Source organism: Myxocyprinus asiaticus, chromosome 6 (assembly GCF_019703515.2).
Source record: "Myxocyprinus asiaticus isolate MX2 ecotype Aquarium Trade chromosome 6, UBuf_Myxa_2, whole genome shotgun sequence".
Classification (NCBI taxonomy): domain Eukaryota; kingdom Metazoa; phylum Chordata; class Actinopteri; order Cypriniformes; family Catostomidae; genus Myxocyprinus; species Myxocyprinus asiaticus.
The window spans coordinates 1,425,551-1,450,690 of NC_059349.1; the positions used below are offsets into that span (position 1 = coordinate 1,425,551).

General features: G+C 37.4%; 2 protein-coding genes across 2 annotated transcripts in view; both read left to right on the forward strand.

Annotated features, from left to right (window-relative positions):
• LOC127442862 (dynamin-3-like) overlaps positions 1-2,727 on the forward strand; it is a 114,664-nt gene extending 111,937 nt beyond the window's left edge. Inside the window, exon 21 of the mRNA XM_051701137.1 lies at positions 792-2,727. Within this exon, the coding sequence (XP_051557097.1) occupies positions 792-834 (43 nt within the window). The 3' untranslated portion in view covers positions 835-2,727. The remainder of the gene's footprint in view (positions 1-791) is intronic.
• Positions 2,728-13,099: 10,372 nt separating this feature from the next.
• Positions 13,100-25,140, forward strand: part of LOC127442118 (SUN domain-containing ossification factor-like) — a 36,442-nt gene continuing 24,401 nt past the window's right edge. The window contains 6 exon segments of the mRNA XM_051699921.1: positions 13,100-13,114; positions 15,609-15,757; positions 17,814-17,925; positions 20,811-20,922; positions 21,001-21,119; positions 22,756-22,823. Coding sequence (XP_051555881.1) covers positions 13,100-13,114; positions 15,609-15,757; positions 17,814-17,925; positions 20,811-20,922; positions 21,001-21,119; positions 22,756-22,823 — 575 coding nt within the window.

Genomic DNA, 25,140 nt, shown 5'->3' on the forward strand with positions numbered 1-25,140 from the left:
GTCAGCAAGAACCTTCGTCAACATCACCGACATGTTGGACAACTGACGCTGGATCACCTCTCCCGCCGCGCCATCCAAATCAAGTCCACAGTCTGTAGGCCTGTCGGGCTTTCATCCTGAACACGTAAGTGTCTTTTAATGTCTCCAGAGCCCGATGATTTTGACTTCTTTGCCATGTTTTGCATCAAAAAGCAAATGTGTAACTGGGTGTATCAAATTCACCAGATTATAACATGAAAATAATTAAAAATTTAGCAAAGTGCACAGAGCTTGTCGCTCAAACGTCTGCTCCTTGCATGGCATCACGTCCTCCTCTGCATCAGTTAGGGTTAAAAGAATTGTTGCCAGTTGAAACATATTAATCACTGCAATAATGATCCAATCATAGACTCTTAAGTATCTGCTTATTTAAATCCTAACAGCAACAATTATTTGGCCAGGCAGTGTAAATTAAATTCTGTCAAACTGCTACATGCAACGATGCATGAAAATAAGCTTGGATGGCTAGAGGCATCTGTTCATTTACATATGTAGTGTATGTTTCGGGCCTTTCACTGAATGTAAAAATCATACTGGCTTTGTTGTAGTGTAACTAATATACTGTATGCAAAGATAATCTAGCATTACCTTACAAATCTGTTGTACTTTAACAACTAAGTACTACATTTGTTACAGATACTAATTCTTTTTTGTTGTTTTTTTACTCTTACCCCATCATCCATTCCAACGAATCTTCCATTCTTTCTTAACACTTTCTCAACATTTTCTTATTCCCCATTTTTATAACGTAGCCGTCGGCCACCACCTTCCCCAACCAGACAAGTCCCTCCTTAAGTGGCTAAAGGGGCTTTTTCCTTTCCTACTGGAACAAGATATTGCAGATCATCCTTGTTTGAACAATACACCAACATCTGTCCAGTACCAAAGTGAGACTAACTTCTTATCCCAGAGGTCCCAGCCCAACTCCTGCATGTCCTAGTCTTCACCTATCCTTGTGATGTCTCATTACACATATTCATGCTGCAGTGTGGTGGCGTCTTTGATAGCAGTGCTTGTTTTGTGTTTGTCAGTGCCTGTGATTCAGTCTAGTACAGTTGAACTACCACTGAGACTTTTGAGTCTATCCATCCTATGCTCAACTATTCATCTGCCTAACCTTAACCCTAACCTCAGCAGGCTCTTAGCTTCTGTTCTGCCATTGTAAAATCATTTGTGGCAGTGCTGTGCTATCCATTCCTTAAATCACACTGCACAGTATTGAAGTTTCTTGCAATGCATGTTTGTTTGTTTTTCTAGGGTGTTGAGATGTGTTTCAACATGCTTGTGTAACATTGTACAATAGTGTGTGAGTGATATATCTTAGTAAGCCTGTACGAAACATTAATGTGTAAAATGGTATTGTGATATGTGTGAATTTTGTCTGATAGCAGTTATTGTTTTGACTGTGAGATGATTTTTCCCATTTTTTTATGTTGTCAATCATTACAGATGCTTAAACAAGACCTTTATTTCACTTAGTTGTGACCATTCACCTGTTTTGTTGTTGCAGTCTTGCTTACAGCAAATACAGAGAATATACTGTAGTCACATTTAGATGTTATAATGTGCAAATACTTAAATCAGCAACAGAACATATAACTCTCTTCTTCTTTGATAGTGCCACATGCCTTGCAATACTAGTTCAGTTTATCAAAGCATACAAACAAAATCCCTTGAATTATATGCCTATTCTACTATGGAGTTAATCAATTATATCTACAGTGTATGTTTCAGAAAACGTAAATGAGAGACAATTATTCAATATCCGACACAGGTATTCTATAACTTTGCAAAAAACTCTAGCGATTTGTGTACCAAATAGTTTTGTAAGTGTTAGTGTAAGATTTGATGTCTTTGTGGGTCTGTCCATAAGATATTTAAGCATTGATGTGCTTTTTATTTGCTACTATGTTCATGTTAAGTAACGATGACGCAAACATCATAATAATTCATTATACAGTATTTCACATTTCATGTCATTTACAGAAAGGACTAGTTTAAGTAAGACAAACATGTGGGAAACCCATGGGAAAAGCTGGTTATTTATTAAGGTAATTATTTAAAACCTGTATATATGGATATGTTATCTCTAGGCTTGTGACTCAGCAACTGAAGTGTGTACTTGTTCCAAAGGGTTGTAACAGTATTTCCACTCAGTATTTAATTGAATATTCTCTGTCTGTCTGTCTGTCTGTCTTTATCTATCTATCTATCTATCTATCTATCTATCTATCTATCTATCTATCTATCTATCTTTCTATCTAATCACCAGTTTTTGTTCAGTGGCACAGACAGGGATGTTTATCATTTTTCTAAGTGAGACTGTTTCTATGCACAGAGTATGTATGTTTGGAACAGAGCTGATGCTTTGTCAGTGTCTACAGTCAAATCATTCTTTAATATTTGAAAATGAATGCTGGAAAATATGCTTTAGCTCACTCTTACTCTTCAGACATGTGCCCTCGTGTTCTTAGATAAACACCAATTAAACAGACATACAAACATTGCATATTTTTACTGTTGAAAAACCACCTGAAGAAAGTGATTGAGGGATGAGTCTGTACTGGAGAGTGTTTACAGTAGGAAGTGATAACAATGTTTCACTCTTTGTATGTTTAAGTATGGCTTGATGTACTGTACCTCCATGTGTATGAAATGAAATGTATTAAAGAAAACTAAAGAACATCATCTGCAGTGTCTAATTACTTTCATGTTTAAGTGGATGGTGATATAAATTTTCCTTTTAAAAGCAAAATACATGTTGACAGAATTTCATCAAATTGGTCAGTTTTTACAAAGAAGCAATGCAACTAATTTTCGAATTGGGAATCTAAAACATTCAGGTGTAAAAATATACATCATGCAAGTGTTTAATAAAGAATAAACAATAAAAAAGACATTTAAAAGTAAATAAATATTTTTATATATTTAGGTCATGACAAAGGAATAGTAGTCGTCGTCTTTTCTGTGTATTTTTCTGGTAGGCTACCTTTTCTGGCAACCATCTTCTATAGTATCCAACAGAGCTACAGTATATATAATAATATTTCTTTAAGTTTTATATTTCTAAATTTAAAGACTTAGTCGAAATGTTCCAGTTTGGCTTATATACAATAAAGGATATTCCACATTTATTTAAACAAAATTCCCTTTGTCCTCTTTTGCATTTGTTTTATGTACGAGTCATGTGACCACAGACCTTTCGTTCTGATTGATCGACCACATCATTGCCTTTCGCCATTTTTTTTAATCATTATTATTTACACAATCATGCCAATAAAGTACTTTAAAATTTAAAATTATAATAAAAAAAGAACAGAAAATCACGATTGAAAATGTGAAAATGGGAGTGGCTTATTGGCCCGGACGTTGTCTCTGGTGGTTACGGTCAATCAGTCTAAAATAATACTCATATTTTAACTCTTTACTGTGTGTTTTCAAGCCAATGTCTATTCAAGTTTGTTAGTGTCATTATTCAGATGTAAAGTATTGTCCAGGTTGCTCATAAACGTGACGTGTCATTGCTGTCACATGATATCTGTGATTTTTCTCAGCGATGGTAAGAAGGGACCAATCACAGCCGTTTGTGATTACTGGATAAGGATTTTAAGTTAATCATAAAAAATAATAGAGCGACTGCTGGATTTCCATTAGTGTCAGAGACTAATATGAAATTATAGATTAAAAATATTATAATTTCTTGCCTACAAATGCCTACAGTTACACAGAAATCATCCTTATGCCAGACCCCTTTTGCCATAAAGCAAGCAAAGCTATGCATAGAATAGACAATCTCTGAAGAGGAGACGAGACGCTGTTTTTAATGGATATCTATGGAGGAGATGCTTCAGTGTGCTGAGAAACTGCTTTTGTGAGGAAACAGCTCATAACTTGATGAACCGAACTCCTGTCCACTAATCTTAAACATGTTTTACACTAAACAGTCCTTTTGTAATGAACTATGTGTGGAGTTTACTACGATAAAATCGCTATTTTAAAAGACAAGACACGGACTATTTTATCTCCCCATTAATTTTGTGTAGTATCCGCAAACGGTCACTTACTGTCGTAACGTGTTAGTTTTTTCCCCCTGTTTTCAACCGATGTCTGATATTGTTTTTTGTTTTATTATATTTTTTTTATTAATTAAATCCACTTATCAAAAACACATTAATAAATAATAATAATTAATTAATTAATTAATAAAATAATAATAAAAAAATAAAATAAAAATTGAACAAAATAAAAACTGAATAGAAAATAAAGTATATATAGAATACACAATAAGACAATATATATATATATATATATATATATATATATATATATATATATATATATATATATATATATACACTATATTGCCAAAAGTATTCGCTCACCCATCCAAATAATTGAATTCAGGTGTTCCAATCACTTCCATGGCCACAGGTGTATAAAATGAAGCACCTAGGCATGCAGACTGCTTCTACAAACATTTGTGAAAGAATGGGCCGCTCTCAGGAGCTCAGTGAATTCCAGCGTGGTACTGTGATAGGATGCCACCTGTGCAACAAGTCCAGTCGTGAAATTTCCTCGCTACTAAATATTCCACAGTCAACTGTCAGTGGTATTATAACAAAGTGGAAGCGATTGGGAATGACAGCAACTCAGCCACGAAGTGGTAGGCCACGTAAAATGACAGAGCGGGGTCAGCGGATGCTGAGGCGCATAGTGCGCAGAGGTCGCCAACTTTCTGCAGAGTCAATCGCTACAGACCTCCAAAGTTCATGTGGCCTTCAGATTAGCTCAAGAACAGTGCGTAGAGAGCTTCATGGAATGGGTTTCCATGGCCGAGCAGCTGCATCCAAGCCATACACCAAGTGCAATGCAAAGCGTCGGATGCAGTGGTGTAAAGCACGCCGCCACTGGACTCTAGAGCTGTGGAGACGCGTTCTCTGGAGTGACGAATCACGCTTCTCCATCTGGCAATCTGTTGGATGAGTCTGGGTTTGGCGGTTGCCAGGAGAACGGTACTTGTCTGACTGCATTGTGCCAACTGTGAAGTTTGGTGGAGGGGGGATTATGGTGTGGGGTTGTTTTTCAGGAGCTGGGCTTGGCCCCTTAGTTCCAGTGAAAGGAACTCTGAATGCTTCAGCATACCAAGAGATTTTGGACAATTCCATGCTCCCAACTTTGTGGGAACAGTTTGGGGATGGCCCCTTCCTGTTCCAACATGACTGCGCACCAGTGCACAAAGCAAGGTCCATAAAGACATGGATGAGCGAGTTTGGTGTGGAAGAACTTGACTGGCCTGCACAGAGTCCTGACCTCAACCCGATAGAGCACCTTTGGGATGAATTAGAGCGAAGACTGCGAGCCAGGCCTTCTCGTCCAAAATCAGTGTCTGACCTCACAAATGCGCTTCTGGAAGAATGGTAAAAAATTCCCATAAACACACTCCTAAACCTTGTGGAAAGCCTTCCCAGAAGAGTTGAAGCTGTTATAGCTGCAAAGGGTGGGCCGACGTCATACTAAACCCTATGGATTAGGAATGGGATGTCACTTAAGTTCATATGCGTCTAAAGGCAGATGAGCGAATACTTTTGGCAATATAGTGTATATACACACACACACATACACACACACACACACACATTACCGGTCAACAGTTTTGAAACACACTCTTGTTTATTATAATTTTTTTTCTTCACATTTTAGAATAATAGTAAAGTCATCAAAACTATGGAATAACATAAATGGAACTATGGGAATTATGTTGTGACTAAATAAAATCCAAAATCAATCAAAACGTTATATTTCATCATGATGGCGCCGCGGATGGCTGCCTCGGTGTGGAGCGCTCCTATTGTTTTGTTGTTTTTGTTTGTTTGTCCTGTGTTTAGTAATCTTTTTCCAGTCAGTTTTACCAGAGACGAACTGCTGAACATTCGACAGCTTATACCAGACAGTCTTTTCCCAGTTTTTGAATATTCAGACGTTTTGCTGGACATTTTAGTTGGAGGCGCGGCTTTGTTGTTCGGGAGACGCAGGCGAGGGAGACGAGCCGGTGCGCTGGTCAAACTCCGTCGGCGTGGCTTTCGAACAGCCATTCATCTTGCGAATCTCCGCTCTCTTCCTAACAAAACGGACGAACTACATCTCCTCACCCGCACAAACAAGGACTTTTCAACCTCTGCTGCCTTGAGCTTCACAGAAACCTGGCTGAGTGAAGCCATTCCGGACAGCGCGTTACATCTGCCGGGCTTTCAGCTGTTCAGAGCGGATCGCATCGCGGAGTTAATGGGGAAAATGAGAGGTGGTGGAACATGCTTTTACATCAATGAAAGTTGGTTAAAGAGGATGTGCTGTCCTAATTTGGAAGTGCTCTTTATTAATTGTAAGCCTTTCTACTCGCTGCAGGAGTTTTCCTCGTTTATTCTGGTGAGTGTGTATATCACGCCAAGCGCGTGTGTGAACACAGCGCTGCAACAGCTGGCTGATCAAATCACAGACACGGAACAACAATACCCGGACTCAGTTATTATAATGCTCGTGGATTTTAACAAAGCAAATCTCACACGTGAACTGCCCAAATACAAACAGCACATTACATGCCCCACCAGAGACAGGAACATACTGGATCATTGCTACACAACAATAAAGGATGCATATCGCTCTGTCCCTAGAGCAGCTTTGGGACTCTCTGATCACAGTCTGGTTCATCTTCTTCCAACCTACAGGCAGAAATTAAAATAAACAAAGCCAGTAATAAGGACTGTAAAGAGATGGACCAATGAAGCAGAGCAGGAACTACAAGCCTGCTTCGATTGCACGGATTGGAGTGTTTTTGAGGCTGCAGCCACAGACCTGGACGAGCTCACAGATACTGTTACATCATATATCAGTTTCTGTGAGGATATGTGCGTTCCTACTTGGACTTATTTAAAGTTCAACAATGACAAACTGTGGTTTACAGCAGAGCTCTGGCAGCTTCGTCAGGCCAAAGAGGATGCTTACAGAGGTGGGGATAAAGTCTTGTACAATCAGGCCAGGAACACACTGAACAAGGAAATCAGAGTGGCTAAAAGAAGATACTCTGAGAAGCTGAAAAACAAGTTTTCAGCTAACGACCCTGCATCGGTGTGGAGTGGCACAAATTACAGGACTCCTACTCCCAACCCTGTGGTGGACCAACAACTGGCTGACGACCTGAATGTGTTCTACTGCAGATTTGAAAGGCCCAATCTCACACCCCACTCTGACCTTCACTTCACACAAACACCAACACCTCCTGCAACCCCCCTCCTCGCCCTCCTGCTACTCAACCTGCACTTAAGATCTGTAAAGATTATGTGAGCCGTGTCTTTCAGAAACAAAAGATGAGGAAAGCTTCAGGCCCAGATGGCATCTCACTAGCGTGTCTTCGATCCTGTGCTAACCAGCTGGCCCCCATCTTCACACAGATCTTCAATAGATCACTGGATCAGTGTGCGGTGCAGAAACCAAAAATCACAGGACTTAATGACTACAGACCTGTCGCCCTGACGTCTGTGGTCATGAAATCATTTGAGAGACTGGTGTTGGTCCACCTGAAGAACATCACTGGACCCTTTCTAGATCCCCTTCAGTTTGCTTATCGAGCAAACGGGTCTGTGGATGATACAGTCAACATGGGATTGCATCATATCCTGCAACATCTAGACAGACCAGGGACATATGCAAGGATCCTTTTTGTGGACTTCAGTTCAGCTTTCAACACCATCATCCCAGCTATACTCCAGAATAAATTACACCAACTCTCTGTTCCCATGTCAATCTGTCAGTGGATTACCAGCTTTCTGACAGACAGGCAGCAGCTTGTGAGACAGGGGAAACTCACTTCCAGCACCTGTACAATCAGCACTGGTGCCCCCCAGGGATGTGTGCTCTCCCCACTACTCTTCTCCCTCTACACCAATGACTGCATCGCCAAGGACCCCTCTGTCAAGCTCCTGAAGTTTGCAGACGACACCACTGTCATCGGCCTCATCCGAGATGACATTGAGTCTGCATACAGAAGTGAGGTTAAACAGCTGGCTATCTGGTGCAGTCAAAACAACCTTGAGCTGAACACACTCAAAATGGTGGAGATGAATGTGGACTTTAGGAGGAACATCCCAACACTGACCCCCCTCAGTATTCTAAACAGCACTGTGGCAGCAGTGGAGTCATTCAGGTTCCTGGGCACTACCAACTCACAGGACCTGAAGTGGGAGACACACATTGACTCCATTGTCAAGCGGTGCTGATACAGTTCTACTCAGCAGTCATTAAGTCTGTCCTCTGCACTTCAATAAGTGGACTTCTGGTTTGGTTCAGCTATGAAATCAGACATCAGAAGAGTACAAAGGACAGTTCGGACTGCTGAGAGGATTATTGGTTGCCCCCTGCCCCCCCTTCAAGAACTATACACTTCCAGAGTGAGGAAAAAGGCTGGAAAAATCACTCTGGATCCCACTCACCCTGCCCACTACCTTTTTGAACTGTTGCCTTCTGGCCGACGCTTCAGAGCTCTGAACACCAGAACCGTCAGGCACAGGAACAGTTTTTTCCCTCAGGCTATCCATCTCATGAACAGTTAAATTGCCCCATTGATCAATAACTATGTGCAATACACAGATTTTTTTTTTTTATATTTATCCAACACATCCAACCTCTTCTGCCATTTCATTCCTCTGAAAAAAAAAAAACAAAAAAACATTTGCACTGTACATAACAGATTTGTATTAGATTGCACTCTGTATGTGTATGTGTGTATGTATGTATGTGTGTGTCTGTGTGTGTATGTATGTATGTGTATAACTGTTTTTTATTATTATCTATGTCTTGCTGCTGTTTTTGTATTGTTGTACACTGGAAGCTCCTGTCACCAAGACAAATTCCTTGTATGTGTAAGCATACCTGGCAATAAAATTATTCTGTTTCTGATTCTGATTACAGATACATTCAATAAAATGAGTACAATACAGCATTTACACACTAGGGGGAGCTTAATACAAATCTACATAAAATGTTAAAGAAGTTACAGATTTTAACAGTTTTATGGCCTTTTGTTTAATAGAATATCAGATTTAGTCAATATAGTGTTCCATTTCCTTTCTGAAAACTTTAAATCAGGGGTTTTTGCAGGAAAATTTCAATTTGTGAATATGAAAATTTGCCAATAAAAGAATAAGGCTTATAATATATGCATGACTTATGTTTGTCTTTTTGGTTCTCTAGAAGACCAAACAATATATGTTTCCACAATAAAACAAACTGCATATCAGTACACTGGCAATAAAATCACATAAATTTGGCAAAATTTTTTTTTACAAATGTGCAGTGCCAAAATAAATGAACCACAGTTTCAGAGCAGCTGTTAGAAAAGGTACAGCTTATATTAATATTATCTTTAAATTTGATAAGATATTGTTTTGCTGGGTAAATCCTGTGTCCAAGTTTAAATTATACTTCCTTAACTTTATCCTAACATGCTAGTTGACCATTCTATGTAAATCCAAATGGCTTAAACCTCACGACCAAACCTATCATGGCACAGCATTTGGACATTAGCTTATAAATATGTTATTTCTCAAAAAATAAAGGAAATGATTTACAAAATTATTCATCGATGTTATCCCGTAAATGCAGCTATTAGTAGATATATCCATAATGTATGTGAAAAATTTACTTTTTGCAACACATCAGTTGAAGATGTTGAACATTATTTTTTTATTGCCCTTTCTCTATTTCGTTTTGGATTGACTTTAAAATAGACATGACAATAAACTGTAACAAATCTTTAATTTAAAACCATATGATATTTGAATTAATTTACAAAACCCAAATTTTTCTGAAAAACAAAATTACATCATTAATCTTTTAATTATTTTAGCAAAGTTTTACATTCACAATATAAGAGTAACTCAGAAAAAACCCTCATATATTACCTTCAGTAACACTGATCTTTAGATGTATTTTGAAACACTTTTAAACATGAGAACACAAAACCAGACACTTATGAAAACGAAACAAATTCTAACTGCCCAAACATTCATTTTTATTTATGTGTTTTGTATTATTATTGTTATTTTTGTTCTTTATTGTATTTCACACTCTCTGATCTGTTAAACAATGTAATTGATTATTTTATGCTCTGTATTTGAACATGTTATTAACCCATAAAAAAGAAATAAAAAAGTTGACCATTCCGCTCTGTCCTATGGTAAAAGAGCGGAGGTTGTCAGTTTACGGAAGATATGTGCTTTCTCTCTCTCTCTCTCTCTTTTTTTTTAAATCTGTTTTTTTATTTATTTTTTATTGCTTACAAGGATGTACATTACAAAAACACAAGAAACATACAACGCCGAGGGAAAATGGCAAAAGATTACATGAGGAGAGAGAAAAGAAAACATACATAAATTCAAGCATACATTCCACATTTTGATGGCTTTTTTGTTGGAAGAAGTGGACAGGGTTTTAATGTAAAATGTTTTTTGGGAATGAGAAAAAAATAGGTTTAATTTTCAATACTTTACACTTTTACAATGAAGTACTTAGCAAGAAAAATAATTAAGTTACATAAAAAAACAGACCTCTTCATATTGTTTATCAAAAAATAATAAACCCAAACAATACATTCTCAAAAAAAAAAAAAAAAAAAGAAAGTTGAAAGTCTTTATGGATAGAATCTATAATGAATTGAGATACACCTTGCCAAAATTTATTTGTGTCATCACAGTACCAAAAGAGATAGAAAAGAGTCTTAGGTTGTGTATCACAAAAAGTGCAGTTCACATCAATGTTCATTGAAAATCTTGACACAATAAAAGATTTAACTGGATATTATCGATGAAGAAGTTTAAAAAGAACCTCTTTCACTTTACTTTACTAACAGATATTTGTTAGGAAGTGTCCAAACCTTTTTCCACACAATATTTTTTACAGATCTGTTCCAAGTTACAATTACATGTGGCCTGGAAACACAATCATTTTGGGAAAAAAATCTTGAATATGTTTATTATTTTTCATATTAGGAGGTTTAAAACAAATTTTACCTACTGGTGTGTCAGCGGGATCTGGTGGAGTTATATATGAACAAGATGAATAAAAGGGCGTATGACCTTTACATAACATAATGACCACAGTCGGAATAGCATCAAACACAATAGAATACTCTTTGGGGGTAATAGAGATTTTATACTGAAATAGAAATTCTTGATATGTGAACAGATGACTATCCTTATTGAATAATTGGCTCACAAGATTAATACCATTTCTAAACCACTTTTCAAAAAACAAGGACTTACGAATGTGACAAATATCCTTATTATTCCAGATAAAATAACTAGTCAGAGAATAATTGTGCTTGAAAACAATAGATAATGCTAATGATAATAATAATAATGCTTGTGAAAATTAGAAGGAGCAATGGGAATTTTGTCTATGTCGAAATTACATAACATCAGTAATTTTAATCCTCCCAGCTTGGAAAAGATATGTTCTGGTATGATGTTCCAAATAGATGATGAATTTCTTGTTCTTACCCAGTTCATTTTAAATGTAGTTCAATGTTGTGAAATCTACAAAGTTAAGACCTCAATTACAGTAGCTATTTGCTAATACAGATTTTCGTATATAATGCGTCTTATTTTTTCAAACAAAATTATAAAGTAATTTGTCGATTTCCTTACAGATTGTTTTATCAAGGTCTAAAGAGATGGCAGCATATGCACGTCTTGAAATTCCCTCCGCTTTTGAAAGGAGAATCCTTCTCTTTAAAGTCAAATCCCTTTGAAGCAATTGATTGAGTTTTTTACTGTTTTTTTTTTTTTTTTTTTTTTGTTGTTGTTTGTTTTGTTTTGTTTTGTTTTTTCTATAATTGGCAAAAATTTTAAATCACATCTAATTTTCTGATTTTTGTTTATAGCTATTCCGAGGTCGGACAATTTATACTGCGACCTTTTTCAGACTGTGATGACGCGTTTTCCGCATTATTCAGCATTAAACTTTTTATATGATATATATATACTCAATATATATATATATATATATATATATATATATATATATATATATATATATATATATATATATATATATTGAGTGTAAATGTATAACATTATGCTTATTGTTATATTACCCTGGAATTAGTTTTTAAAACTGAATTACTACAGCTGTAAGAGGGTTTCTATTGCAGCTGCCGAGAGTGACAGTAAATTTGGCATCTTCTCCCACTTTACTGTCTTAATCCACCGCTCTCTATTTTTAACTCTTCTGGAAAGTCATTAAAACGTAATAGTGGATTTTTTCTTTTGGTCTTGGAGCAACTGGATAAGTGAAAATAATATTTGCTGTGATCTCCCATTCACTGCTGTCGAAGTTTTACCCTGTAAACGTTTACTTCCGCGTTCCAAAACCCGGGGTGTGAAAAAGGTTTGCGCTTATTGTATTTCTATGGTTGTTGTGCATTTGTTCCTGTGAAAAGTAGCGACCTCGAGCGATGATATTATGGAACTACATGAATGCGTTTAGCCTCTCGACCATCCGTCAGTGTTGCGCTGTCTGTGTAAAGTTCCTTACTACTGTCACAAACGCTATTGAACAACACGCCGCTGGAATCGCGATTATTTATCTTTCCTAACAGTTTCAATATGTAAATGCCGTTCAGATTAAGACGTAATAATGTTTCTTTCGGCTGCCGGTGGATGATGAAGCAGAAGCTCGAATTATTGCTGCGTTGTTCAATGTTTGGACTCTGTTATTGGTGCGTCACTCCGAATTCATATTGATTTGTAATTCTAAAGAGTCTATATTCTGTGGTCTATTATGAATTGATCGCTTTAACTGGTCACGTGAGACTAGTTTCATTGCTAGTTATATAAACCTGTTATTGTTAATAAACAGCATGTTTATTTTAAAGCATCACACCTAAACAAACAGTATAGCATAATAAGTGTATAATAACAGGTCTATATGATTCTATTTCACTAACGAAAGTTATCAAAACGTACCGTGGTAATGCCATGCTTATTTGGACATGTACCATGTTAGTACCATGGTATTCTTTGAGGTACATTGGAATACCACATAAATACTATGGTATACTGTATATGAATATAGTTATCATTCAGTACTACAATATATATCAAAGTACCATGGTATTGCCTTCTAATGCATCATTGTAGCCACATGTAACGTTGTAGTATATTTGCATATTTATAAAAGTATACATGAGGTGATATCATATCAGAAGACATTGTGATCTGTGGCAGTTTTAGACTTTTGAGTCCCACCAAAATAAATATCTTATCTGGTTCTGAAGTGAATTGCAGTGCATTCAGAAAGTATTCAGACCCCTTCATGTTTTTCACATTTTGTTATGTTGCAGCCTTATGCTAAAATGCTTTAAATTATATATATTTTTTCATATCAGCCTACACTCCATACCCCATAATGACAAAGCAAAACCCAGATTTTTGATAACTTTGCAAATGTATAAAAAAAAAAAAAAAATACAAAATTCACATTGACATAAGTGTTTAGATCCTTAACTCAGTACTTAATTGAAGCACCTTTGGCAGCTATTACAGCCTCGAATCTTTTTGGGTATGATGTGACAAGCTTTACACACCTGTATTTGAGGTTTTCTAGAAGGGTATACCTGCAGGCATTGCTTCAAAAAGGGGTGTGAGCTCCAAATTGCCATTGAAGATATAGGGAGCCCCAAACCTAACCCTTTCACTAACCTTAACCATGAGTGGAAGGCCCTCTTTTGGAGTTGCAGCAACCCCCTTTGGAGTAACCCCGCCCTATTTTGGAGTAACCCGACCTCTTTTGGAGATTCCGCCACCATTTGTAGATCTCCATCCTGCAGCTATACCTACTTGGGATTTTCTGCCATTCTTCTCTGCAGATACTCTCAAGTTCTGTTATGTTGGATGGGGACCATCAGTGGATAGCTATTTTCAGGTCTCTCCAGAGATGTTCAGTTGGGTTCAAGTCTGGGCTCTGGCTGGGGCACTCAAGAAGATTCACAGAGTTGTCCCTAAGCCACTGTTGCATTGTCTTGGCTGTGTGCTTGGGGTCATTGTCCTATTGGAAAGTGAATCTTCAGCCCAGTCTGAGGTCCTGAGTGCTCTGGACCAGGTTTTCATTAAGGATATCTCTGTATTTTGCTGTGTTCAGCTTTTCTTCAACCCTGACCAGTCCCCAGTCCCTGCCACTGAAAAACACCCCCACAGCATGATGCTACCACTACCATGCTTCACTGTCGGGATAGGATTGCGCAGGTGATGAGCGGTACCTGGTTTCCTCTAGACATGATGCTTCGAATTGAGGCCAAACAATGAGGTCAATCTTCATTTCATCACAGTCTGAGAAGTCCTTTAGGTGCTTTTTTGTGTGTCTTGTACTAAGGAGAGGCTTCTGTCTGGCCACTCTGCCATAAAGCCCAGATCAGTGGAGTGTTGCAGTGATGGTTGTCCTTCTGCAAGTTTCTCCCATCTCCACACATGATCTCTGGAGCTCAACCAAAGTTGACCATCAGGTTATTGGTCATCTCTCTTACCAAGGCCCTTCTCCCCCAATTGCTCAGTTTGGCCAGGCTGCCAGCTCTAGGAAGAACCCTGGTTGTTCCAAACTTCTTCCATTTAAGAATTATGGAGGCCACTGTGCTTTTGGGAACCTTCAATGCAGGAGGAATGTTTTTGTAGCCTTCCCCAGATCTGTGCCTTGACACAGTCCTGTCTCTGAGCTCTGCAGGCAGTTCCTTTGACCTCATGGCTTGGTTTTTGCTCTGATATGCATTTTCATCTGTGAGACCTTATACAGACAGGTGTGTGCCTTTCCAAATCATGTCCAATCAATTGAATTTGCCACAGGTGGACTCCAATCAAAGTGAAGAAACATCTCAAAGATGATCCAGAGAAATGGGATGCACCTGATCTAAATTTCAAGTGTCATAGCAATATATATAATTTAAAGCATTTTAGCACAAGGCTGCAACATAACAAAATGTGAAAAAATTTAAGGGGTCTGAATACTTTCTGAATGCCCTGTATATTGGGTTTATAAACTGTGGTTATATTACAATCCTGATATCTTCATACTGAACATAGACATTTTAACGGAAATCTAGCACAAGTAAAATGCTGGTCTAAAATTGGAATTTTCTTGATGCAAGTAAGTTTTTTATATTATTATTATTTATTCTTTCTTTTGATTTTATTGTGACATACCAGGCAAACATGTTCTTTTTGTGAGTTTCAGTGTTTTCTCTGGGCAGGTACCCTGTTCAGTATGGCTGTTGTTCAGAGCAGAAGTCTAGAGCACACATACAGGAACATCATGAGTATCCCTTAAAGACAAGAGGAAATAAAGAGGTTTCATGAGAAATTCACTCCTAAAATATGAAAATTTGTTTTATTCAGCTGAAGATCTGTATTTAGGCCAAAGGCATGGTTGTTGTGTTTTGTTGGTTCAGTGTTTTTTTGGTTTGTAGTTATCAGTGAATGAGAGCTGATATGTTTCTTTTGCTCTTGTGTGTGTGGTGTTGTTGTCGTCAGGTGGAGCAGAATATATTCATCAGTGATGTTGCTTTGTCCTCCTCCTCTCAGAGGCTGCAAGTTTCCTCACAGCTCTCTGATGTCGTTCCTGTAACAGCTGATGTTCAGGTGTCTGATGCCTCTGATATACATGAATCTGATTCCTGCAGGTCAGTCAGATTCCTTTATATTACTCATTAGTTATTCATTAGTGGTAAGTGTTGCTCTCCATAGATGGTTTTCAAGTGTAACCCTCTGATGCAAGAATTATGAAATCACCAAAGATAAAAATATCATAAAGTTTCTTTTAGGGATGCACTGATATGAAAATTTTTGGCCGATACCAATTTAAGATTTTAAAGAGAGCCACAATGGAAGTTAAATAAAAGATGAAAAAGCTACAAAAAAGAAATAATTATGATAACATGATGATTGATATGAAAAAAATAAAAAAATCTAAAACATTTTTGCACTTCTGTTTTTGCAGTTCAAAACAACAGAACTCACATTTTACATGTATGTTCTCAGTACTGTATAGAACATAAAAAATTAGAGCGCAATGGGAATTGGGCATTCCAAGTTGGGGAGAAAAAGGGGAGAAAAAAAATAAAATAAACAAAAATTACTGTGTTAATTATACATATTTTCAAAACACCTTGTGTGAATGTTACCTATGTGTTAGAGAGGGGGTACACAAAAGTATTTTGAATCTTTGGAGAGGTACGCCACTGTAAAAAGTTTTAATTCTATTACTCAGCTGTAGTGTAGTGTTAGTCAACTTGCTGAAGATAATGGAATTTTGGTCAAAAATATCCTATTTTCTCTGTGAAAAAATAGCCGTCTGAGCAAAGTATTTTGTAGTAGCCAGTTCGCAGAAGTCATTCTCTATAGAAACCATTCTCTCCTCCGCCATGTTGAATGTTATGTCAGCTATCAGTTAAGCGCCCTGAGCGTGTTTGATTACTCCATCTGTTGTGTCTTTCAGCTGTGATAAGCCTTAATGCTGAAGCTGTAAATTTAACTCTGTTTCCCATCTGTAGATTAGTAGTAATCCGAGCGATCATAGATTGAGAGAAAATGCAGATGACTTAAAAGAAACCTGCTCGCTGACTCTACGACTAAAACTGGCTCATAAGACATAACATTTTTCTTTTTTTGTCACCTTTAATGCCACAGGGATAAATGAAAAGACACACATCTAGCTGCTTTTACTGCTTTTATACTTTAGTTTGAAACGCCACAAACACAAGCGGAGTGATACAAACAGTAAAGTGTTGTAACAGTAAACCAGTGCTGATGGTGTGAGCTATCAGCACTCTTGACATGCCTCTCATCCAATCAGATTCGAGGACTGGAACTAACTGTTGTATAATATTATATATATATTTTTTAAACCAGTATGGATCTCCTGAAATAAAAGCTAGAGTCACATATACTTGAGCTATGGACAGCGTGCATCAGACAGTAAATGTAAAAAGGTCCAGGCTGTTCTAACAAAACAGGGCACTTGGCACAGTCCTTGAAGAACATCTGATGCTTATTTTGCTCTGTCATTGTGGTTCTAAATCCAGCACCATATCTCTCCTGAGCTAGACTGGTTTCCTTCATCTAATGTGCAAGTCTGTGGTAACACTCATCACTGACTGCATTCTCACTCACCAGACAGGTGTCCATTAAATCAAGACTTGTTACATTCTTTTTATATCTTGACATTAAGGACCCTTTATGGAAGCTGCCACTCCATATCAAACATATCAAATTAGTTTTTAATATTAAAATCAGTTTGAAGTCAATCCAGAATGTTCATGTTTTCAACAAATGCTTCAGTTTGGATGTTTTTAACATGAAAGGAAAGCTTTCAATTAATTTGTGTACTTGGAAACTGTACTGTTGTACTGACAAGAGATGTGATGTGTGATGTTTCTTCAGTGATTGTGCAGCCGTTGAATCCTACTCTGCTGAAACCATCATCACTGATGCAACTGCATGTGGCGCTGCAGAAATCTTGCAATATGACACTCATCTCAACAGCTGAAATCACGCATCAAATATCTGTGAATTTTATTGGAACAACATTTTCAAAATGATAAAATGTTGTCATTAATAGTGATACTGAATCTAGTAAGATTGACAGTCTATGATGACTAATACAGTACATATAGACTTATATTTCTTATATATTAAGATAAAGGTTATGAACAATATTTTGTCTTTTTGTCCTGAAAGTTTTCCTGGAGTCCAAGAAAACATCAGTGTGCGTGAGGCAGGAAAAAACACTAAGACCAAAAAAGATCAGACTGGAAAAGGGACCAACATCTCCCACAGCCTGAAAGACAAGGTGAGCATGCACACAATGTTCCTGTACAAAGCAAAGACTAACAACTATATGATTAAACATAGATATACACTATATTGCCAAAAGTATTCGCTCATCTGCCTTTAGACGCATATGAACTTAAGTGACATCCCATTCTTAATCCATAGGGTTTAATATGATGTCGGCCCACCCTTTGCAGCTATAACAGCTTCAACTCTTCTGGGAAGGCTTTCCACAAGGTTTAGGAGTGTGTTTATGGGAATTTTTGACCATTCTTCCAGAAGCACATTTGTGAGGTCAGACACTGATGTTGGACGAGAAGGCCTGGCTCACAGTCTTTGCTCTAATTCATCCCAAAGGTGCTCTATCGGGTTGAGGTCAGGACTCTGTGCAGGCCAGTCAAGTTCTTCCACACCAAACTCGCTCATCCATGTCTTTATGGACCTTGCTTTGTGCACTGGTGCGCAGTCATGTTGGAACAGGAAGGGGCCATCCCCAAACTGTTCCCACAAAGTTGGGAGCATGGAATTGTCCAAAATCTCTTGGTATGCTGAAGCATTCAGAGTTCCTTTCACTGGAACTAAGGGGCCATGCCCAGCTCCTGAAAAACAACCCCACACCATAATCCCCCCTCCACCAAACTTCACAGTTGGCACAATGCAGTCAGACAAGTACCGTTCTCCTGGCAACCGCCAAACCCAGACTCATCCATCAGATTGCCAGATGGAGAAGCGTGATTCGTCACTCCAGAGAACGCGTCTCCACTGCTCTAGAGTCCAGTGGCGGCGTGCTTTACACCACTGCATCCGACGCTTTGCATTGCACTTGGTGATGTATGGCTTGGATGCAGCTGCTCGGCCATGGAAACCCATTCCATGAAGCTCTCTACGCACTGTTCTTGAGCTAATCTGAAGGCCACATGAACTTTGGAGGTCTGTAGCGATTGACTCTGCAGAAAGTTGGCGACCTCTGCGCACTATGCGCCTCAGCATCCGTTGACCCCGCTCTGTCATTTTACGTGGCCTACCACTTCGTGGCTGAGTTGCTGTCATCCCCAATCGCTTCCACTTTGTTATAATACCACTGACAGTTGACTGTGGAATATTTAGTAGCGAGGAAATTTCACGACTGGACTTGTTGCACAGGTGGCATCCTATCACAGTACCATGCTGGAATTCACTGAGCTCCTGAGAGCGGCCCATTCTTTCACAAATGTTTGTAGAAGCAGTCTGCATGCCAAGGTGCTTCATTTTATACACCTGTGGCCATGGAAGTGATTGGAAAACATGAATTCAATTATTTGGATGGGTGAGCGTATACTTTTGGCAATATAGGGTATGTGTTGTGATAACTGCAGTGAACTTTGGAGGCGGAGTTCCGATGGTCATGGAAAACTGGAAATATTACCATATTCCTCACATGTATAACACACTTCTAAAGCCTGACAAATGTGGCATATAAAAATACATCTTTAGTGCTTAAATTATTAGCCCACATGCAGTAATAAATAATAAATAATAAATAATAATATTTGACTTATTCAATAGGCTATTTAAACTTAATAACCGCTGATTTAGATTGAACAAGTTACTTACTGCATTAAAAAAAAAAATTGCAAAGACATTTTAGAATTTTCGAAAATAGTACATTATTTTTATTCGCATATCCATTCACAAACACCAAGTACACACTGCAGTGGTGATGACGGGGTGCCATTCATCCCGTCTGATCTTACATGGTGGTCTTTTCCATAAACGATCATCGTTAGATCTTATGTGCCCTCATATCTGTCACAACAGTTGCACTTTGGAAGTTAAAAAAAAATGCTTGCAATCTGAGCTTGTGTGATTCCTTAGTTCAAGTCAACCAACAGCAACTGTGGGGTAATTGGGTCTAATAGATCAGAGGCGATCACAATGATTGTTTGTCCTGATCCACCAATCCTGATGGAAAGTAAAGATGTCCAAATCTCCAATAATCTTTTGGAACCTGTTTGTTTTAAATGGGTCATTACATGAGGAATACAATTTTCTTTAATATTTTGATATATAAGAGGTCATTCTACTATAAAAAAAATACTGTATGTTTCAGAACTCAAAATTTTCTCCCCACTGCAAAAAAATTATTTGTTGAAACCAAGCTGCCAAAATGACTCTTTCTCTATTTCCTCCAAATTGTGATGTCACAACAACACATCAAAGCCTAATATTACTTCTTTCTGTAGCCCGCCCAGTAGCAGTGATCAGTGATATTTCAAGGTAAGTTAAAGATTAGAAAAGGGTGCTATATAGCTGCTGTTGTTTTTGACAACCGCTTCTTATCACTGAGTGCAACTTTGTCACTGTACTATGGTTAACATAACACTCGCTCAATGGATAAAGCAATATGTAGAAAACACAAATTGTATCGGTCCTTAATTTAGGCATAAGCTCTACTCTTCAACATGACGGTAACCCCCAAAACTACAAAATATAAATTCTTCTAAATCTCAACAAAACAAAAAATGAAACACTAGCAAGTCTCCCCCTTTATATTCATCTTGCACAAAGACACATAAAATAACACTTAATTTTAACAGTTACTCTCCCTGTCGAGTTCCATGCAAACCATGCTAGGAACTAGAAATCCTCTGCCCAGTTTCAGTTAACCAAACAAAAAGTATTCATGTTGTCCCAAAGCAAATGGATTAAGTGAAGCTGACAAGACACTTTTTTAGTTGAATCAGCTCAGTTAATTTAAGTTCCCTTGTTTACATAAATTTTTTGAGTAGTATGAACATGGGAGGATTGAGTTAAACTGACGATAGCGAAAGAACTTCAAAATAATCTGAAGGTGTAGCCTATCAGTTTTGGGAATCCAAACAACATCTTTTGATAATTTGACTTCTTAATGTTTACTTATAAAAGGGCGCTAATATCACCCCAGAAAGTGATCCATCTATGCCCTCCAAAGACCAGGAAGAAATTCCCACCTTTGATGAATGGACAAAAATCATAATGGAGGTGGAGAATGAAAAGAGTAAGTCATTTTATCCAACTATGAAAAGTGGTCCTATTCTTCAGGAGACTGTCAATAACGATTGTTTTTGTGCATCAGGTCACACTCATGTTTCTAATGGTCTTCATGCTGCTGTTAAGAAGCTTCAGCAGACATTCACCAACTACGCCTCAGTGGATTGTGGAGCAAAGATACTATCCTCCAACCCCGAGGCAAAGGTGCTTTAACAACCATGTCAAGATAATTTACTACCATCATTATCCAGTTCACATAGGCTACATTCACACCGCAGCTGAATGTAACCCAAGTCTGCTTTTGTTTATTTGTTTTTTAAACAACTGTGATCAGCAAAAATCACATTGAATCTGCCTTTTTCAAATCCGATCTGGGCCACTTTCATATGTGGAAATAAGTCCAATCTTTTGCCTACAGTGTGAACAGCACGGTTGGATTTAATGGGATTTTTACATCAGTCTAACTCAGCATTTGTCACACCTATTTTTAGGCTATTAAGAAATGAAATAAAATAATTTTCATGACAGTTGCACACATTTTACCCCCCAGTTTTCATTACCACAATGGAAAAAAGATCATAATATTCTAATTTCCATAGTGTGATTTTTTTATTATTTAAATTGTAAAGTATTTAGACATCATATTAGTACTCCCTTGGTACTGCCTTTCTTTTGTTTTGATTTCAGTTTAAAAAATCATTGTACAACAGAATCTTTTTTTTTTTTTTTTTTTTTTTTACTGTAATACATTAAAACAATGACTCTTACGGTTATGAGAATCATCATTGAAAACAATGGGAATAGTAAAAGTCCAGATGCAGTACCTAGTGAGAATGGGGGGTAAAAAGTGTCCTCCAAATAATGTCACAACAGAAAAAAATTCAATGGTCCTAAATGTGGGCTTCATTTTCTTCATGCTTTTTTTTTTTCTTGCATTGATTTATGGTTTGATATGACCAGGACATTGTCTTGACAGGTTTTGAAAGAGTCACCCATTTAGGCCTATATTCATTCAAACATTTCTATCTTGTTTTTCTAGTTAAAGAATTCATTAAAGAAAAGAAAAGAATTGGCTGTTGGGTTAAGTGGTTTATGAGTTAGGTTCAGCAATTTATGTGGATTGCACTCACATAAAATGTGCAAAAATCAAATCTGAAATAAAAAACAACTCTTACCTTACATGTATGCTACAATGCTGTTTTTACCTGCTGCCCTTTAATTTGATTGTGTTTCACTTGTTATACATGTTACATTTTTGAGCATCATTGATGATTAAGTTCCACCATATTTTATATATAATAATATTCATATTATTCATATTTATTCATGTTAATCATAATTATTTTTAATATTATTTAATATTTTTCAAATTCAATAATATTGAAATCTGTTCATTTTTAATATGATTAGTGTTGTTGGGGCCTATCCAATGATATTATGTTTATTACTATAATATACAGTATGTATGACACCATAGAATGGCACTTAGACATGTTTTCATCTCTTCGCATAACAGGTGCGCTACCATCGCCTCCATTTCTTTACTGTAACAACCTTACAAAAAATAGGATTTGAGCAAAGTAAAATAAAATAAAAAAATAAATGAAAAATCTGATTTGGGCCACATTCAGCTGTATGAATGTAGCCATATTTTACTGAATTATAGATTCTATACTGAAATTTTGTTATCTGTGATATTTTCAAGTAAAATAATTGTAATAATAATTGTGAGTTTCAGCACACAGACATAAATACTTAAGAAAACACTGTAGTTCAGTGAAACAAGTGAAGCGTCTGGTAAAGGCACTTCTATAAAGATTTGTTCTATATTTTTCTTCAGAGTGCTTCAGCTATTCTGATGGAGAACATGGATATGTACATGCTGAATCCCTGCAATAACAAGATGTGGTGAGTGTGTATTTAAATTGTTTCTTATATATTGTTAAAGCAACAGTTTTTCAACAGGAAGTTGAATGTCAGTTTGGATAACTTGAGGCAAGACATTTCTAGATGGTTTTGAAGCACAGATTTGTTTATCTTAACTTTCTAGAAGCAACATTTTCAGTGTGAAGGTCACCATGAGTACACACTCAATAGCTCATACCACTTGAACAAACATGCAGCTGGTTTAGTATCAAAATAAAATCGAGAATGTTTTTAAATTCTAGACTAATATATAGCTGACTTACAAAGGCCAAGGAATAAATGACTTTAATATTTTAGTCAATATTGGTTAACTGTGATAATTATACCTGTTGTGATGTTCTGTTGTTATTGTTATACGTTGTTAGGGGTCCACGCACTGAAGAGTGCCCCCAAATCAACTGGTCATGTGGATTTCCATTTCCGCAAGCACTTTTCTATCACTTAGATTTTTTGTAAAACCTACCTTTTCGAACTCGTTAGCCTGTTTGTATGATTTGCTAGATGTATTAGATGGATCATCTAGAGAGGCTCCTAACTAAAAGTTAATAAAGTTAATTTTGTCATTAAAAAGATATGAGCCAGTATGTGGGTGTGGCCCATAATGACTTATTGGCCTGTATCTTGTGAGTACGATATCCAAACATAACAAAACTTGGTACAACAGAACTTTCTGAGGGTACATGATGTACCCAGATGCAGCTAAAACAATCTGTCTGCCTGTCATAACACTGGTCAGAACCCAATTTTTTATGTGTTTATCCCCTATTTTGATGACCGCCCCATCGCCTAAAATACAGAGTCTGAGGCAAAACGAAACCCGAGTGCCCAACACGTCACACACAAAACTCTGATGTTCAACTAAAATTCTTGGATCTTAACACACCCACAAAAAACATGGGTTGTGTCTCCATCTTCTGATTGGCATCGCCAGCAGGTGGGTGTGTCTTTAAGACCAAGCCTATACAATCTAGAGGGGGTCCAATAGAATCTATGTAAAATCTTGAATTGCATAAGGTGCACCCTTGCATCTCTAGATACAGATTTGACATTTTTTAGAATCCTAGCCCACACTCCCTCCTCCAATACCAAGTTTAAATCTTTCTACCATAATCTCGATAGTAGTTAAAGTTCCATCTCCCAGACTCTGAATTAGCAGGGAGTAGTACACTAATGCTTCATGACCTTTTCCAAAAGCAGTAATCACCACTCCCAGAGTATCTGCCACTTTAGGGGGGTGTATGCTACTCCCAAAAATAGTACAGAGCAGATGGCGCAGCTGTAAATACCTAAAGAACAGAGATCTGGGGATCCCAAAATGTTGAACCAAATTTTCAAAGGATCTCAACACTCCACTCTCATATTGGTCTCTGAGCATATTAACCTCCCTCACAATCCACTCTGACCAGCAGAAAGGGGACTTATTAATACATAATTTTGAGTTCAGCCATATGCTTGAGGCAACATTTAAATAAATGTCCAAATTAAACACTCTTGACACTTTTGTCCATACAGAGTGCAAATGCGAGATAATGGGGTTGGAGATGAATAATAAAATATAATCTGTGTAAAGCAAAATCTTATGCGCCATACCTCCTGCCACCACCCCTGAAAAATCATCGTCCTTTCTCATCGTGGCTGTTAATGGTTCCAGGGCAAGACAGAACATTAATGGGGAAAGAGGGCAACCCTGCCGGGTGCCCCTATCTAGAGTGAAATAATCTGAAATTAATCCATTTGTTTGTACCGCTGCTATCCGGTGTCTATAAAGTAACTTAATCCTTCCAATAAAAGTATTCCCAAACCCGTATATTTCCAAAATCTTAAAGATAATCCCATTCTACCATATCAAACGCCTTTTCGGCGTCAAGTGAGATGGCAGCGACCGAAGTCTGATCATTCGCCACTGACCACATGATATTGATGAAAAGCCTAATGTTATCAGAAGAGCTATGGCCCCAAATAAACCCCACCTGATCTATATGTATAAGAGATGTCATAATTTTACTTAATCGGTTAGCCAGAATCTTTGACAATATTTTTACATCTAGCTGGATCAGGGAAATTGGACGGTAACTCTTACACTCGCTTGGATCTTTGTCCTTTTTAAAAATCAGACTGATCCGGGTTTATGTCATGGTTGGCGGAAGCTTTCCATTCTTTAATGATTCCTTATAAACTTCTAACAAAAGTGGAGCCAATTCTGTAGCATAAGATCTAAAAAATTCAGCAGCAAAGCTGTCTGGCCCCGGAGTCTTGCCTGTAGGCAAGGCCTTAATTACCTCACCAACCTCTTCCAAGG